The 18,035-nt window shown below is 39.8% G+C and overlaps 1 protein-coding gene across 1 annotated transcript in view; it reads right to left on the reverse strand.

Annotated features, from left to right (window-relative positions):
* GRIN2A (glutamate ionotropic receptor NMDA type subunit 2A) overlaps positions 1-18,035 on the reverse strand; it is a gene marked incomplete at both ends in the record, with an annotated part of 179,307 nt that overhangs the window by 2,682 nt on the left and 158,590 nt on the right. The window contains 2 exons of the mRNA XM_080618947.1: positions 705-943; positions 14,622-14,809. Coding sequence (XP_080475073.1) covers positions 705-943; positions 14,622-14,809 — 427 coding nt within the window. The remainder of the gene's footprint in view (positions 1-704; positions 944-14,621; positions 14,810-18,035) is intronic.

Raw genomic sequence — 18,035 nt, forward strand, 5'->3', positions numbered from 1 at the left:
ATTCTCCTCAGCTATATAAAAAAATCCAGCAAAATCAATTACATAATGAAAGCATTATGTTAAAAAAAGACAAACCCCAACTAATTTGTAAAGAATGTAAGAACAAGCACATTTATTTTACAATAGGTATCAGTTATTTGGATATATAAATGCACTTCGGGTTTGGTAAAGTTATCATTTATTATTGGTTAGACACTTTCTTAGTGCCTAATCAAACATAAATGACACTTGTGTTTGACCTCATATGGTTTATCATATTTGCTATCAAGAAAAGTATATAAAAATATCCCAGTATATTTTTATCTCTTAAAATCCACTTGTTTAAGAAATGCACAAAAATGAGAGCTGATGTCTGTCATCAATATAGCAGTTAGATTTTTTTGGGGGAAATTAATCCATTTCCTGCATCTGAGCAGCTCTACCATTTCTTCATCAGAACTTCCCCTGCATATATTTGTTTTCAGCATATGATTATTGATTATCCTGGCATATGATAGTTCATACCCTAGAATAAACCAATGGAGAAAAGGCTTCCCATGGAGTGCAAGTATATCGTAAGCCTGTTGACAAATCCAGAGCATCCCATTGATGCTCTAACGTGTATTTCAAATGTCCAAATGGGAATAAAATAAAAGACAATGTTTTAGGGAGGTAGTTTTTATTCTGTCTGTTGCCTGAAGGGGGAAAACTAAAGCAATACTAACCCTGCTGATTGAGAACAACAATCCCGGCCTATCTGAGCAGACTCCAGTGAAGCAAAATCTAAGTTTCCAGTAAAATAAGTGCTCCCAGACAAAGGTTATTAAACTGAGTGCCATGGCTGCTGCAAGCATGTAAAACACTCCTGCCATGTTGTCGATGTCCAGCTGGCTGCTCATGACTTCATTCTTCTCGTTGTGGCAGATACCAGTCAGCCACAGGGTTTCTAACTCTTCCATTTCCCCTAGGGAAAGCAAGGAGTCAAACCAGTTAGAATGCAAAAACTACTGCTCACAGTATTCAGAAGTCTTTGCAAGTTTGAAAGTACATCACCATTTAGTGCCTCATTTATGGAGAGCTTTAGTCTTATCTACTAAGGATTTGCTAATATAGCAGATTTCAACTCACAACACCATAGTTTCAGATGTCCTCAGATTTCATAAATTATGTGGGAAGCTGGCTGCTCTACGAAGCAGGACCTGTGGTTTGGGTAAAACTTTCTTCTGCTTGCTGTAACTAGTATCATTTCTTACAGAGAGTGGAGCTGGAGGGTTCGTGTCCCAGGGATTTCCTCCACCCCACCCATGAGAGCTGCATTTGATGCACACTCAGATCCAGGAAGCTCCTCCCATCCCAGTCCAATATGCGCCACCAGAGCTGCTCCCATCTGCAGGTCCGGCCAGTAGTAAGACCATGTGTGTACTTCAGAGTCCAACCTTAATCCATATCCTTTGTGTTCTCTTATGCCTTCCATATTTTTACTTTATAGCTTCCCAGCCTAAGAAGATGTTTTTGGGTGTTGAAAGACAGACTATCCAAGAAACAAAGACTGAATGGCATGTTTAAAAACTGAGGCTGAGCAGCAGCAGCCAGGCCTCGGGTGGCTGTTCCTGGGTTCTGCACCAGGCCAGCACTGCAGTCACCATCAGTCACATTTCATGTCATAGCTGGCTGCAGTTCAGTACCAGGTGAACTGATTTGGGCTTGCAGTTTGAAACCACTTTCTGATCTACAATCACTTGAGAAAGAGAAGGTATTATTTATCAAAACTTTCTGGTTTCTTCCCCATAATACATTTATTTATGGCAAAGCAATGACAGTCACCGAAACTGGATGTAAAATCACCCATAGCACTGTGTCTGAAGTTCTGTTACACTGGAAATGGAAAGCCTGCCTAGCTTTACCCATACAGCACATGCAGCAAGTGAGGAAAAAGAGTCGTATATGATACAGTATTAACAAAGTCTGTGGTGTATGATAGAAATGTAACTGTCACTTAATGCCTGGATACTTGCAGGAATACAGTATGCCCCTTTTCTTATTTAAGTTTCTTTTTTTAATTTTTGTTGTAACTAGCAGGATCTTTCCAACGCAATTCTTCTCCTGGCTTTCTCTTCATTTTCTATTTTCCCCCAGAGACCTGGATGGTGCTGTAACTGCAAACCCTTCCCACATCACATACTCTCAGCCTCCTCTCTTGTGGTGCCCTCTGCTCCTGCCTGCCCCTCTTGATCACCTAGGCTGCTTCTTACAGTCTCCTCTGTCCTTTTGCTGCTGGGCAGTAGCACAAAACAAAACCGTAGAATCACGTGCCTGAAACAGAGCATCCCTGGGTTCTGTTTCCGGCTATGCCACATTCTTACTACCATTCAAACACTTCACTTGCTCAAAGCTAAGGAAGCAGATCCGCTGTCTCCCTCTGTTGCATGTTCTTAGACTCAGAATCCAAATTTCACTGATGAGATCTGGCCTCAGATGAAGGACAGTGTCACTCAGCGGTTGCTACTGCCAACACGGACAGAGGTGTACAAGAAACTGTAACTGTCCCTGCCAAATTGTTTCTTATATTGCATGATATATTAATTTTCAGATGTTTAGCGTTGTTCTTACTGAAGCACTGCATGTGCATATGTGCCTTCTTACCCTCTTAGGAATATAGCTAGCTGAGTAACTTTGTTATTATTTTTGCTGACACATACTTCACTGTTTCTAGAAAATATGGCAGGCAATACTGAGAACCAGAAAGTACAGAATTGGCTGCCTTGGTGTTTCCTTGCTTAGGACATGGTTTCAGCTGGGGGGAAGAATTACCATGCTACAGGTCCCTAATCCTTATCCAGTGATTAGAGAATGCATTTCCAGTATTACAATCCATGCGTCATTTGAGTAAAGATCAGGGAAAAAAAAAAAAAAAAAGAGGCTAGAAGTGGTACTGGCATTTCATATAATCATAGAATGATTGGGGTTGGAAAGGACCTTAAGATCTTCTAGTTCCAACCCCCAGCTACCTTCAAGCTAGACTAGAAGATCAATGACTTGCTGTGCAAGACCATTCTGCAGGATAGAGTGCCAGGGCACTAGGAAAGCTGCAGCCCACAGATAATTTGGATGTGTGAGTTGAAAGTGGAGCACAAGACTGTGATGGATAAATTGCTTCTCATAGAATGTGAAGGAAAAATTGAAGTAGGAAGGATAAGTACTGAGGCACTTTAGCAAAGGCATTTCACAAATTTGTAAGAGAGATTATTCTGTTCCTAGTTAATTCTAAGTTTAGTTTTGTGCTTGAAGCATGAATTGAACCTCTACATCTGAAAAAGACAGTGTATCTTCTCCCAAATTACAGTGCTCAATCTTCAAAATACCTAAGAGCATCCCCAAAGAAGAAAGTCAATCCTAATGAATCTTTAAAAGTCTTTTAATCCAGAACATAGTGATAATAAATATGAACTGTAACAGTATAGATATTGCACACTATCACCACATAGATAGCTGGGTCTAACAAAACTCACAGAGGCTACAGAAAAGAACCCGAGTCCAACAAGAGAGCAAGGTTTCTGCTTTGTGTATTAGTAGCTGATGCTCTGACAGTCAGCCCTCATTACTTCCCACAGGAAAATCCACATCTCCCATGATTGTCAAACATCATTTTGATTTGACTGCTGTGCCCTTTTACAACTCATAACAAAATTCATGAAGCAATTCAAACCTCTCTTTTATTACTGTTTCCTCTGCCCGCTTTTCTCTTTGGCATGTATATCTAAAGTAACTATTGATAATCCACTAACCTTTCCAAAAACATCACTAAACAAAACAACCAAACTTGTTCTGAGTCGAGATAAATGACAGTGCCCTGGCAAGCTAGAAAGAACAAAGAACAAAGCATCCAAAGTCTCACAGATCCTGCTGTTACAATAGCCCTTCCCTTCTATCTGACAATGACAGAAATCACTGTTAATTAATACCTAAAAGTGATAAATTATTTTGCAGATTTCAAAGCACTTTGAATCGTTGGATTATCATATTTATGAAATTATATTATCTGGGAATGGAAAAATTAGGCTGCTAATTCTGGTCTATATAAATCAGTTACTATTTATGCTCTGTATTTGTATACGTGTGTGTGTATACACACAGAAACACAGAAAAAATGGCAAAAATGCTCCATCTATTTGTTGCTTTTCCTGCCCATTCCATTTTACCCAATATATTTATAGAAGTCAAAACATTTTTATTACCAAATCCTCAGCTATGAGGAATTTTTTAACAGTCATATCAATTAATTCCTTGTAAAAATCAGCCACTTCCAAACTTGGCCTGGAGTTGGAACTGAAAGCACTGAACTTTGAGGCTAGATTAAACTTCAGTTCAGGACTTTTTTTTTTTTGAATACCCAAGTCGTTTTGGACTGCTTCATTCATAGTGTAAGAATCATTATAAACAAGTAGTTCAAGCAGTGCTGAGCCTCTGCACTATTCACTCAAACCCAGAATGGTCTTCTCTAATAAACCGCAAACTTCTGGTGCTCCCAGCAGTAATTCCATACTATTTACACAACAGATTTAGGTTGCAGCTCAAACAGTATCACAGTATCACAGTATGTTAGAGATTGGAAAGGACCTCAAAAGATCATCTAGTCCAATCCCCCTGCCAGAGCAGGAACACCTAGATAAGGTTACACAGGAATGTGTCCAGGCGGGTTTTGAATGTCTCCAGAGAAGGAGACTCCACAACCTCCCTGGGCAGCCTGTTCCAGTGTTCCGTCACCCTCACTGAGAAGAAGTTTCTTCTCAAGTTTAAGTGGAACCTCTTGTGTGCCAGTTTGTACCCATTACCCCTTGTCCTATCATTGTTTGCCACTGAGAAGAGCCTGGCTCCATCCTCGTGACACTCCCCTTTTATATATTTATATACACTAATAAGGTCACCCCTCAGTCTCCTCCAAACTATAGAGACCCAGCTCCCTCAGCCTTTCCTCATAAGGGAGATGCTCCACTCCCTTAATCATCTTAGTTGCCCTGCGCTGGACTCTCTCCAGCAGGTCCCTGTCCTTCTTGAACTGAGGGGCCCAGAACTGAACACAATATTCCAGATGCGGTCTCACCAGGGCAGAGTAGAGGGGGACCAGGGCAGAGTAGAGGGGGAAGTAGAGTACTTAGATCTCTTTGTATTTCTCTTTAGTGTTTTCCTGTGGCTGTGATGCTTTTGGCTCTTGACTGCTATTTGCACCAAAACATGCTAGTTGGACATTCTGACTGAATATCCCAGCAGTGCCTTTCTTTCTACATTTCAGTGCAACACCTCTAGTGTACTGCACACTTTATCGTTATGGGAAGGAGTGATAAACTGTCCAGTGTGTCCCCTGGACGATTTCTCCACATTAAAACATCATTATCCAGACACTGAAAATATACAGATCAAAGGGTAGACTTACATGCTTTTCCTCAGCGTAGCCCTTAGCAGTTTTTGCGGGCTGTGGGGTCATCAGTCCCTGCAACCATTTTCTCAGAGCTGAAAAACATGCTGGCCTTTTGCAGTCTCTGTCATTGTCTCCTGGAGATAGTCAGCTCCCCCAGGTTCTTTTAGGGGGGTTACTGGTATCCCAAGATTCCCTTCATTTCCCAGGCCCCGGATCTTGTATGGGTTTGGCACCCTCCCTTGGCTCTGAGCTTTGCTCATTAAACCACCTTCCTGAAAGAGGCATCACCAAGTAATGGGCCAGCCATGAGACACTGACATGTCTAACTTAGGGGTCATTTCACTGATGTTATTTTGTTTTCTCAGTTCTTTTTTTTCCCCTCTACTTCTACGTATGCATCCAGGAAAATGCATGAATACTGACAATTATGTTATTTATAATAAAGAGAATGCCCAAACCCACATAAAGTCATAGAATGGGGAAAAGTGACAGAAATGGAGAATCTAACCCTGTATCCTCCTGATGGCAAAATCAAGAACACACATTGACAGCTGGTTAGTAACAAGCATCAGAAGTGCTGTGTGCCTGGCAGTGCCTTCACTCCATTCTCCAAGGCCACAGCCAAAGAGCTTTTAGTCTTCTCCTCCCCACAGCTGCTGACAAGCACCAAAAAGCACAGTGCCAGCCAGTACAGCTGTGGGTCACACTTCATCCTGAAGTGAAAAACACCCCAAAATCAAAACAAAGCCCATGATTTACTTCCTTTGATCTTCACACTTGGGAAATAGAGGGACTTTTTACAAGCGCATGCAGTGGCAGGATGAAGGGGGGAATGGCTTTAAGCTTACAGAGAGGAGACTTATATTAGATCTTAGGCAGATGTTCTTCCCTGTGAGAGTGGTGAGGCCCTGGCACAGGTTGCCCAGAGAAACTGTGGCTGCCCCATCCCCGGCAGTGTTCAAGGCCAGATTAGACAGGGCTTGGTCTAGTGTGAGATTAGTCAGATTGGACAGCAACCTGGTCTAGTGGAAGGTGTCCCTGCCTGTGGCAGGAGGTTGGAACTGGATGAGCTTTAAGGTCCCTTCAACGCAAACCAGTCTGGGATTCTACGAAGTAAGCCAAGCCTGGGCTGGGTTTCAGTGTGATACAACTAGATTAAGCACAGACTCATGACAGTCCGGAATAGCAGTCAGAAGTTTTAGACACTGGTTTCAAAAGGTGTGCTGCTTTCAGCCAGCCCCAAGGAAACACCACCAGCAGAAGTCTGGACAGAGTGTCTGATGGAGGGGAATTGAAGAAATAATGGTCAGAGATAGGACTTTAGAATTAGCTCCACATGTGAGAAATGTCTATCAAGAAACCAATAATAGTTATGTGAGGGAAGAATGAGCTACAAAAATACAAACAGAGATTACAATCAAAACATTGACTAAGTAGAAAAAGAAACAGAAATGATCCTTGTGAAGAATTTACTATTTACCTCTATTTCATGTATCTATCTACACACTCTGCAAGAACAGTTATCCTGCCAGATGAGTAATTACATTAATTTTACAAGATTTATAACTGGAAAATTGACTTTTAAAATTTGATTTTCTTATCTTCCAATGATCAAATTAAATAGCTAATTAATTGTTTTAATATTTTTAGAATCACTGAAGTCTATAATTCACTGAGCTCTTATTTTTCTTTTTTAACAGACAGGTGTTTTTTCTGCTCTACCTTAACCATGTGTGTTAAAAACAGGTTCCTAGGGATAATCGCTGATGGCTCACAGGCTGCTTCAACTACTTCCTTAGAAACTCTGGAGGGGTAGTCTCATCATGTTCTTACCTTAATTTTAACCTATTTAGATTATTCTCACACATAGAGGGAGAAGAAATCTATTTTATCTGCCCTTTATGAATCCAAAAAAAGACTTTTAACGCTTCATGTGCTGTCTGCAGTTGAAAACTTCAGGGCCAGCCTGCTCCTTTCACCTTATTGCAAACCAAAGCCTGGCACAAGGTGCCAACAGAACATAAGAGAAACAGCAAACCTAAACAAACTGAGGAAAAAGTAATCTAAAGGGGGTTTCTCTGGCAGTGGCATTTCTAAAATGTGCTACTGCTGTCTTGAGTGTGGATGAGAGATAGGGTTTACACAGTGAGATCGACTGCACAAAGGCACTGCAACCCCCTGAGCTGTGGAAACCTCTAGTGCTGGACATGCCTGTGCCAATGTCGCATCCTGTATCTAGCGTACCAGCCAACTGCAGCTGCATGGAGAGCCACCCTCTTGTGACTGAAAAACACTGCCTTCCATGAATGGGAGTTGTCTAGAAATGTTAATTCTCCCCTGTGTTGTCACACACCACAACCACCTCTAGCTAAGTGTGGTCTGCCTGTTCTGCCAGAGCATGTCTATATCAAGCAAGGAAAGGATGCTCTGTCCAAGTGGAAAAAGCCGAGCTGCAGCCTGACATCTTTCTTGCTCTGTTGGTTAAGTATGACAGACCTCAGCACATGCCCTGGCCCTGTATCAGGTGTAGGGCAGGCGGAGGCCAACCCAGCTGGAGATCACAATGCATGTGAGAACAGAAGGTGCAAAAAGAAACAGGCTGGTATTGACAGTATAAGGGGTGGTGACTCTTGTGCAGCCTGAGTTTCAGCCTCAGGAGCCAGCATGCAAATAAAGAAAATTGAGATATACTAGTTACAGATCTTGAATAAAAGGGTTAAATATAGACTTTCACAATGGTCAGATGTAGGGCATCATCTTCAAAGACGGTGGCTGCACTAGCAGAAACATCTGCTCACTCAGACTGGACAAATGGTAGTTTTCAGATCTGGGGACACTGTTTCACACTTAATCTGGTGAGAACTCCCACTGAGTGATGGACAAGGAAGGTAGCACCCCATCACTTGAACCCTAACATGAGAGGGTTTTTACTGAATAACGGCGTCAGAAGCCAAAAGAGTTGATGTACATTTGGTTCAATAAGCTCATCAGTTTGACCTAGTTCTGTGATCCATCCAGCATGTTTCATGGAAGAGATTATATAAGGCACAGCAACTTTTGGAATTCACTGGATCCCCCCAAAGAATCTCTCTTATTTTCTGAGTTATTTCCCCCTGTAAAAATAGCACGAGGAACACAGATGACTGACAGCAGTAAACTTCTTGTGAGCTAATGACTGCACTTCGCATGTCCCCATTAGCTAAGGATGAATTATCAGAACTGCTAAGCATGACTTTCAATATTACAATCCCTCTAACTCTTGTTCAGCTACAGAAACACCCTCCACTTATACACTCACACTCTTCAGTCACATTTGTTCCACCCACTACTTGAGGAGGACACTAAATATAAACAGAAAATCACTGGGATTGTGGGTGTATTCTGCCTGAGCAGCATGCACTGAAAATATGTCCTTATAATCACATATGTATTTCCTTCTTGGTCTTTAACAGCCAAGTGAGTCACAGTGCTACACTTCCTTATCATCTAGACAGTGATTTGGAAGGCTTATGCTAAAATATGAAAAAAAAACCCCAACAAAGAGCTTTCCTCTTCCAGATGTAAGGGGGCAAATCTCATTTCCACAGCTACCTATTACCACTAGGGAGTGGGAAGCAATTATCCACCCAGGAAAATAATTCTTAGTGTACTAAGCCATCCTAAAAGCACATAAAGATTAACCAGAACTGAAAGTTATTAAGAAGGGGATAACAGACTCTCTATGGAAACTTGAACCAAAACCAGTTTTCTTCTTTACATCTCTGTGTCACTAATTGCTTTAAAGGTTGCAGCTTTAAGGGTTAAGGGCTTAATACAGCTACACCATCTGCCCCTCTTTTCCTGCAGATCTCTCCCCAGACCCTCATTCTAACTGAGCTCGTAACCTGCAGGTAGCACAATACATTACCAATACCTCAGATGAGTAGAACCAGCCGGCTGGTACTTTCACACTGCTCCCCAAACTTGTTCTCTTTACCCAGCATTTTCCTGTTCCTTGATTCTATCCATTTCTGCTTATCATACATCTTTTTCCCTTCAATTTCTCCTGCATCCCTCCTAGCTAATGGCTCTTCACTGTCCTCTCCATCCCTTGCACACTCTGAAGCCCTTCTCTTACTCTCTTAATCCGGAAGCAGCTTTGTCACTTGCAGTTCAATAATCTCATTTTCTCACAAATGAACAGGGGAAAAAAAAAAGGGGAGGGGGGGGGTGGGGAAAGAGAGAAAGAAAGAAATTCTCCTCACCTACAAGGCACCAGAGATTCTGCTCCAAATCCCGAAGACATGTTGCTATAGGTTTCAGAAGCAATGTCTTTTGAACTATACAAGATATATTTAGGTAAGTACCACTCTGTTTAAAATGGCACTGTGCAGCCGAAGCCAGAGGAGTATCCGCAATATCTGGGCCTTCAGACAGCTGGTCAGAAGTTCCTGCTACTGAAGTCTGGAGGATGTGGGTGCCTTCACAAATGTTGGTAGTCCAGCAGCTATAGACTTACTACATTCCACAGGCTGCGTGCCTGAGCCTTTACTGACTTACCAAACAGCAAACTAGCACAAAAACATGGTTGGCAGCTGCAAGGGGAACATGCTGGGTTCTGGGTATGTCAGCCTGCCCAGCTGCTCTTTACAGAGGTTTAGAAAGGAAAACAAAGCACGTTTCATGTGAGTGTTCAGTGCACAACATTTCTGTGCTGACACATTCCTGTGGCTGTGGGTGGAAAATCCAAACAAAATGATGGTGCTGCTTCTTAGCAGCCATATCGTTTCAGTTGCTTTTGAACTCCTGGGTGCTTCTATTTCTCAACAGAAGATTGAGAAACAGTGTTTGCATCTCAGTAGAAATATTTTTATTTCTCTGTTAAAAAACATGAAATGAAAGTTTCATATTGTGACCACAGCAAGCTAAAAAACCCGAAGCATGACCACCACTGTGCTTTCAGAGAATTACCCTGATGAGCCACTATTTTAAACAAAACTGCAGATGTTATTTGTCAACTGGAAGTTGTTGCACATAATGAGAAGGGATGTACAGAATGCAAGATGTACAAAGCCAGAAATTCACCAGTAATACACTTCCCTTACATTCTTTATACAAGAAAAAGCAACTCCTAACTTTATATTGAAAAGATTCAGTGTTCCAAAGCAATTAATCTACCTGACAAATGCATCGGCATATTCATCTCAATTTCCTATGAACTGAGCTGTGTATGTGAACCTGCACAGACCACATGATGAAACATTTTGGGGTTATTTCAGCAACTCCTTCCCATCCTCCTTCCCTCTGTCTCCTTTCTTCTTTGTTAGAGAAGCACATTTGGCGTCTTGTAGTATGCTTCCTTTCACTGACACTTCAGCTGCTTTTGCAGTGTAATTGTTACTTGTCAGGATAATTTGTCCACCCAGAAGAGCTATCCTCAGGATCAGAATACTACTCATGTATATACACTTAAACTACCCAGCCTAAGTTTAAAGTTATCCCTAAAACAAACCTCTGCATCTCAAACATTCCTCTGCATTTAACTTATTGATTTTTTTCCCCAGTGCCAACAAGGTAAACAGAGGATTCAAGGCCATCAACTTTGGAAAGTATGAATAGATGCTCCTGCATGAACAAGTCATTAATACTGCAGTTGGATGTTTTACAGCAGCAAAGAAGAGAGAAAAGGTTCTTATCCATTCTGCAAAAAATTTCATTTCAGTGTGTCAGTGGCTTGATAAGAGAATGATGTAGAAGAAGCAAGGAAAAATCAAATGAGAAAAATCACAGGAGAAAGACGTATGCAGAGGAAATTGAAAGCTCTAAAGCACATTTCAAAAGGCTATCTCATCGCTGTGTGTATGTAAGAGACAGCTGAAATCATGGGGCTTTTTAGGTGCAATCAGATATACTTTTAAACAAATTACTTAGTCTTAGCCAAATATCTAATATCATCTAAAGGTTTTCTCCTCTTATTAACCTAACATTCATATCAAGAAATTGTGTTTGTTCAACTCATCAGCATTTTTCTTTTGACAATTATTAAACTCATTAGATTTATAATCATGCATGGAAATTAACCCATTCTGTGATGAATGTTCTATTACATATATTGAATAATAATTCAGTAACTATTAGGTGCTTTGCTATTTTATAGGCTGAATCTGAAAGAATAATAAATTCAGCAGAGGCTGTACATGTGAAAAAAGTATTTCTGCCTTTATCTGTGTTTGCCTATTTACTTAAACAACCTAATTCAGACTCCACTAAAGCTTTCCCAGGGGTATCATTTTAAGATGAAGCTTTCCCCCAACTTAAGATGAAGCTTTCCCCCTATGCTTGCTTTTAGTCTAGATAACTTCAAAGAGATTTTCAGTGATACAGCAAAGTGATGTTGGTCTGAACTCTGGGTTCATCCCTTCTAATTTACAAAAACAAAGTTATGTAAGATCATAGCTACAAAGATTACTCATCAAACTACTGAAGTTAGATGTATATTGCAAAATCAGGTCATGCTAGTTCCAGGCAATCATTCTTTACTTTTAATTTCTTGGTGCTTTGTTCCAGTTCACCTGCAATGTACTTCAGGTGCAGTGTAAATCAGTAGAACAAATTTCAACCTCAATATTATTCTTTTGGGGGGTTTGGTTTGTTTTTTTCTTTTTTTTTTTTTTTTTCTCCCTATTTGTTTGCTTGGGTCTTTTCTCTGAAAATTATCATCTAAACCTGTGACACAGTGTAGTGAGACATGGTAGCAAACACCTCTGGGACTAAAGGAAACATACCTACAATAATTTCTGTATGTCCAACTGCTATTCTCTTTAATAATGCCCACACCAGTTTCTGAACAAATTTAAGGATCTTTTACAGGAGAAAATGAACGCTTTAGCATTCGTGGGTTGTTCAGAGTACCTTCTAAAGGCACAAACATAGCACTGAATAAAATGGCATAAACCCATGAACAAACCAGGAGGATTGTGAATTCAAAACTTTTGCTTATCTTCTGAAATAATATCTGAGCAAGATGAACATGGAAGCAGACATTTCATGACAAGGTTTCATTCACCTGGGTACCAGCTGTATCTACTGCAAGTCTATAAATTATTCACATGAGAGTTTTAATACCGACTTTTGAAAGCAAATTTGCATAAAATATAAATATATTTGTATAAAATAAATTAATTTGTATTATTTTCAGCTACTAAAAATGGGTTAAAGATAAAAACATTCATATACTATGTAAAGACATAGTTCACAGTGTAAGATTTTTTCCTCTTTCCTGTCATCTATTTAATTTTCTCTCTGATAGTAAGAGACAAAGCAATGCATAAAAATGCAGTACCTCTGCTATTATGACAAGCTTTTTCTTGAATAGGTTCAAATACTTTCCCTTCTATTTAATTTATTTTCCTTCCCTGTTATTTAATTTCTTTTTGTTGGATGAGAAGTAGCAAGAATGATGAAAGAGTAAGCATGAAGAAAATGCAAGGTGAAAAGAATGAAAACCTCAGCGATGCTCTGGCAACATCTAGAGGGGTTAGCCCACAACCGAGAAAGACACCTCAGATCCTCCTTAAGGCTACAAAAGCATTTTTTTCTTTAGTATTGGGAAAAGAATTCCACTACTCTGGGTCAGAATTACAGCACCTGACACTTAAGAGTATTACACAAATAGAAAAATATCCTATTCACAAAATATTCACAGATAGATAGAAAAATAAAGCAAAGATTTTAGCAACTGTTTAAAACAAGACTATGTAACTGTCTGAAACCTAGCTATTATGGGTGATAGTTTCATTCCTTAGCAGGAGGAAGCAATGTTTCTTTCATAAGCCTTTCTAAATCCAGCAGATCAATAATGATGACACTAGTATCTCTATAGGTACATCAGATAAAATACATCAGTCGTGATGATTACATCTTTTCCAGTCATTTAGTATTATAATAGGAATAAAATCCATGTGCTAGAAGACTATCACACTCACTGTATCTAGTATGAAAATTACTCTATTGGTTTTTATGGAACAGGAGGCTGCTATGCTGAGGTCCTGCACTTTGCCATTTAAACTGTCCTATTATACAGAAATTTGCCATTCTCAGTCTCAGTGGCATTCCGTTGATGACACTAAGTGCATGTTTATTTTTCAGTAAAACCCTCCTTTCACTGACAGAGAACTGTCAAAAAGTTAACACATGCATCTGTGTAACAAAACCCTAACGGATCATGTAAAACACCCTATATTCTAATCTGAAGAAGGATTTTAGTTAGTCATAAACAGACATCTTTTAACCAGCATATTATTTGCATGCACACGTGAAAGGCTTGAAGCTTCATTGTGGCAAAAAAAAACATTTTTACATTCAAAATGTAGTTCAAGTCATTATTGCTGTCTACAAATACACCAAAGGTGCTCAAGGCAGAAGTGCCAAGAGGACCTACAATCCTTCTATTTTAGTGTTAGGATGAAAAATAGCTGTTTGAAATCCAGTTAAACCAGTCACTCTATTTCAATTCTGTAAACATTCTTTCACCAGAAGCTTAAATTAATCCATCCTAGATTTGGCATCACTCACACCAACTGAACTGAACTAAACACTCAGCAAAACCTTCACAGAATCATTTGGGCTGGAAAAAACCCTTGAAGTCATTGAGTCCAACTGTTAACCTAGTGCTGCCAAGCCCACCACTAAACTGTGTTCCTAAGTACAACATCTACACATCTGTTAAATACCTCCAGGGATGGCAATTCGGTCACTTCCCTGGGCAGCCTGCTCCAATGTTCAACAACCCTTTCAGTGAAGAAACTTTTCCCTAATACCCAATCTAAACCTCCCCTGGTGCAACTTGAGGCCATTTCCTCTCATCCTATCACTTGTTACTTGGGAAAAGAGACTGACCCCACCTTGCTACATTGAAAAATAACCAAGTAAAGACTCCTCAGGAACTGCTCAAAAGCAAAATTAAGAAAGAAATAAATAAATTTAGGGAAGCTCTAACACTGAGGCCAGCATGACTTTATGATGTATATGTAAACACTTTCTGAAAATAGATGCAAATGCCCTTGGTGGTGAGGTGAGTTAGAACAGAGTGAAAGAGAATTCCTGTCTCAGCACCAAAAAATCATTTTACTCATTTGTTTCATTTTTCTAAAGACTGTAAGAGTAGTAGAAGTCTCAGAGCTACTGAAACTGAATTCACAGTGCATACATAGAGAAAGAAAAGAAAGGACAAAATATTGGTCCCTACCATCTCCAACAAACTGAAGGAGGGCTAGATCAATTTGTCTCTTCCAAGGTGATCCTTTCTGAAGTGCAATTCCATAGCCTGTAGTGGCAAAGATGTATCCACTCCCTATTGTGACGAGTTTGCAGCCTTCATCTCTTCCAGCCTTGTAGTTCAGCACTGCTGCATCATAGATGAAAGCATCCAACTTCCTGAAATAAAAGAAAACATTTTACAAACCAAATCATTAGGTACAGCTGTTGTCAGGCTTTTGTCCTTGATGTTAGGACCCTGTTAAATACTATATGGATTCTTTGATATCATTAATTATATATCCTGCTCTGCTGTATCTAAAATTAACAAAAGGCATCTATTTTAGTGAAGGAAAAGTAGGACACATAGTTTTGCATTTCTATTTTAGGGGATGCTGTTAAAAAACACTGAGAAACCAAGCTACAGAATGTCTTGCCCTGTTATCTTTGCATCTTTGCTTTCAAAATGGATAAGTTCCTTGAGATGCAAAATTGTCTCCAAAACCAACAGAATTTACAATGGAGACTTTAGAACTGAAACAATAACCAATTAGCTATTTAAAATAGTGAATGAGACTGAAAATGTGACTTCAACAGTTTGCCACAGACACTTTATGTGTCTTTCCAAAATTAAAAGTGCAGGTTAAGCCCTTGCTAAGACAGAAGAAGGTATTGGGGCATATCTGCTATCTAAATCTTGATTAAAAATTATAGAAAGTGTTTCTTTATGATTTGCAGTTGCAAACATATCATTTATGTGCCTACAGAACATGAGGTATAAAGGAACATGTGGAAAAGTTCAACATTTTCAGATCGTTTATCTACAAATATGAGAACGGGATAACCCCAGTCTCTCAGGTATGTAGAGAACACAACAAATAGAGGAAAACAAAGTCAGTAAGGAAAGGAAAAGTGGTGGGTTGTGCCCTTTTAAGAAGCACTGTAAAGCAAGATTTAGAAGAGATAGGTGCATGGATATTTCACAAACGAAGCCACTAAAATGCATGTACAAGAAGAGGAGGCCATTTGCAAGAATAATCACTTGCCAGCAGTAGACCTTGATCAAAACAAAGATATTCTTCTACCTACAGAAATTCATTTGCAATCTTTGAAAGGAGAAAAAGGTAAAACTTAAGTTTATTTTGCATTGCTGCGCTCGCCTGCAGCCAAAACCTGTAAGATTTCTACCACTTGCATAAGACTAGCAGAATACAGAGGCAATAGGAAAGCAGTATCATCTCAGGCGAAACCCCACCTAAATCATGCACTAAAACAAAGTTATCACATCCCTCAGTAACATGCTGCTTTTTCAACATCTTTTCCCATCCCATAGGCGTCAGAGGAACGGGAAGGACACAGCTACACAATCGGCTTCACAGGTTGTTCCCCTGCCACTCTGCCGCTAAAGTTTCCTGAGTGGATAAAAATTACAGAGGCTGCCAAAGTACTGCTCATAGCAATTGGGACCTCTCCTCATGGAAAGGGAATTAGAAAAATGAATTAATTGTGGCACAAACAGCTACAACATCAACTTCAATTGTATCAGTATGTACCAGTTGAGAATCCTGTTGCTACTGAAGTTTCGGAAGCCACTAGCTTCAATTGGTTCAAGTTGATAAAGCTTTTCATTTTCATCTAGAGAACAGAGCAAGACCTAGGCAGACCAGAGTTTGGCTACTGACAGGGAAAAAAAATACTTTCACTCCCAACATCATTCCATGTTTGTTCTTAAACAATCAGTCATACTGAACTCAGCTTTTGCAGCAATCTACATGGGATAAAAAAATATGTGGCACTGAAACACACCCCTATCCATCTCATGTTAAACCAAGAGCAATACTAGAGAGAGTGAGGTTGTTGGATTTTGTGTGCTGCCATGAAAAAGTGAAGAGTGAAGGTCAAGTGACTATTTACTGTACTTTATTTCTTCCCTTCTAGGATACTTACCATTGAAATCATCAAATTGGAATTTAGTGAAGTAGTTAATTCAGAGAAAGTACAGGTGGCTCCTGCAGCCATTAAAAGAAATAGCTGAGCCATCATTTCCTTTGTTTTTTCACTCTTCCGTGAAATTATTCCCCCAACTTAAAACTCAGCAGAGCTCCATCAGTGCTAAAAGTCTGACTCCCTCCTTCCTTTAAGTGTAATTTAACACAGAGAAAACAATTGCTAAACATCTGGTAGATGATGTGTCGCAGATTCAATCCAGAAATAAGATATGGATGGCTAGCTAGCACTGAGGGCAACTAAACCAGAAATAACCTAGAGGATGTTGGGTACTGCCCAAGCTGCAGTCTTCAGCACAAGACCAGACAGTTTTCTAAATGACATGCTTTGATTCAGCACTTGGGAGACAATCTTTGGTTTGTGTAGAGAGAAAGAATAATCCACATCCTATGGGTAAGCACACAAGAAAGAAATAGAAAACTGTCATACCTTCAAGATACTTGTGACAGTTCTGATCTACAGCAGACGATTGCCATAATCAATACAATGCAACCTCATGCTTTTAGACCTTTGAAGTTATCTGTGTGAAAGGTAGGATACTCCCCATCTCAGTGGATGCCTTTGGCTCAGACAAGGGATTGGAAATTAATGTGGGCACAGACACTGCTGTAATCAGCTGACCTAAGTTAAAATACACTCTAGAATCTGTCATCTATTTATTCTGGGATTCATAGTTTTGCAATATCAGCATGTAAAACACATGCTGGTAAACAGAAAAAATATGAAGAGACTCAGTTATTCTTCTATCAAAAGAGACTTAGTCAGAAATACAGAGGAAAAAGATAACTTTGCTAAAGACTCCAGGGCAAAAGGCTTATGCTACCCCAGAAATCGTGCTCTTCATATGCAGCTTGCCTCCTTAGTTACTGAGCAGAGTAGTAAAACCTTGGGACAGAAAGACAAGGCACAATCAGTTTCACTCACTGTGGACCCACCTCCCCAGCTTCCCAGAGTCTCTCATCAGCTGCAGTGGGTACCTACAAGGAAAGCAGGCTCTGAAGATAAAGAAGGCTTTGTTTTTGATGGTTTTCTGTATGCTATTTCTGTAAGGTCACAGTAAATCTCATTATCAGATTGATTTAAAACATGAAGTATTTTCTTGACAGATGCCGAGTGCTGAAAGGTTCTGCTATCAGTTGCTGCTCAATGTATGAATTGTAAATAAAAAAGTGGATTGGCCTCAAAAAGTCTTTCTGTCCACAAACTCATATTCAGAATATATATTTCCAACATAAATCTTATAACCTCTCAATGTTATAATTATAATTACTCCCTGTAATTGTCATGTGCTGATTACTGAAGTACTATTCCTTGCAAAGCCAAGCTTCAGAACATGATGTACCCTGCAGCGTGGGCAGGGAGTCACAAGCCACAACTGAAGCTCTTGGATGTTAGGACA

Source organism: Psittacula echo, assembly GCF_963264785.1.
Source record: "Psittacula echo genome assembly, chromosome: 5".
NCBI classification, from domain to species: domain Eukaryota; kingdom Metazoa; phylum Chordata; class Aves; order Psittaciformes; family Psittacidae; genus Psittacula; species Psittacula echo.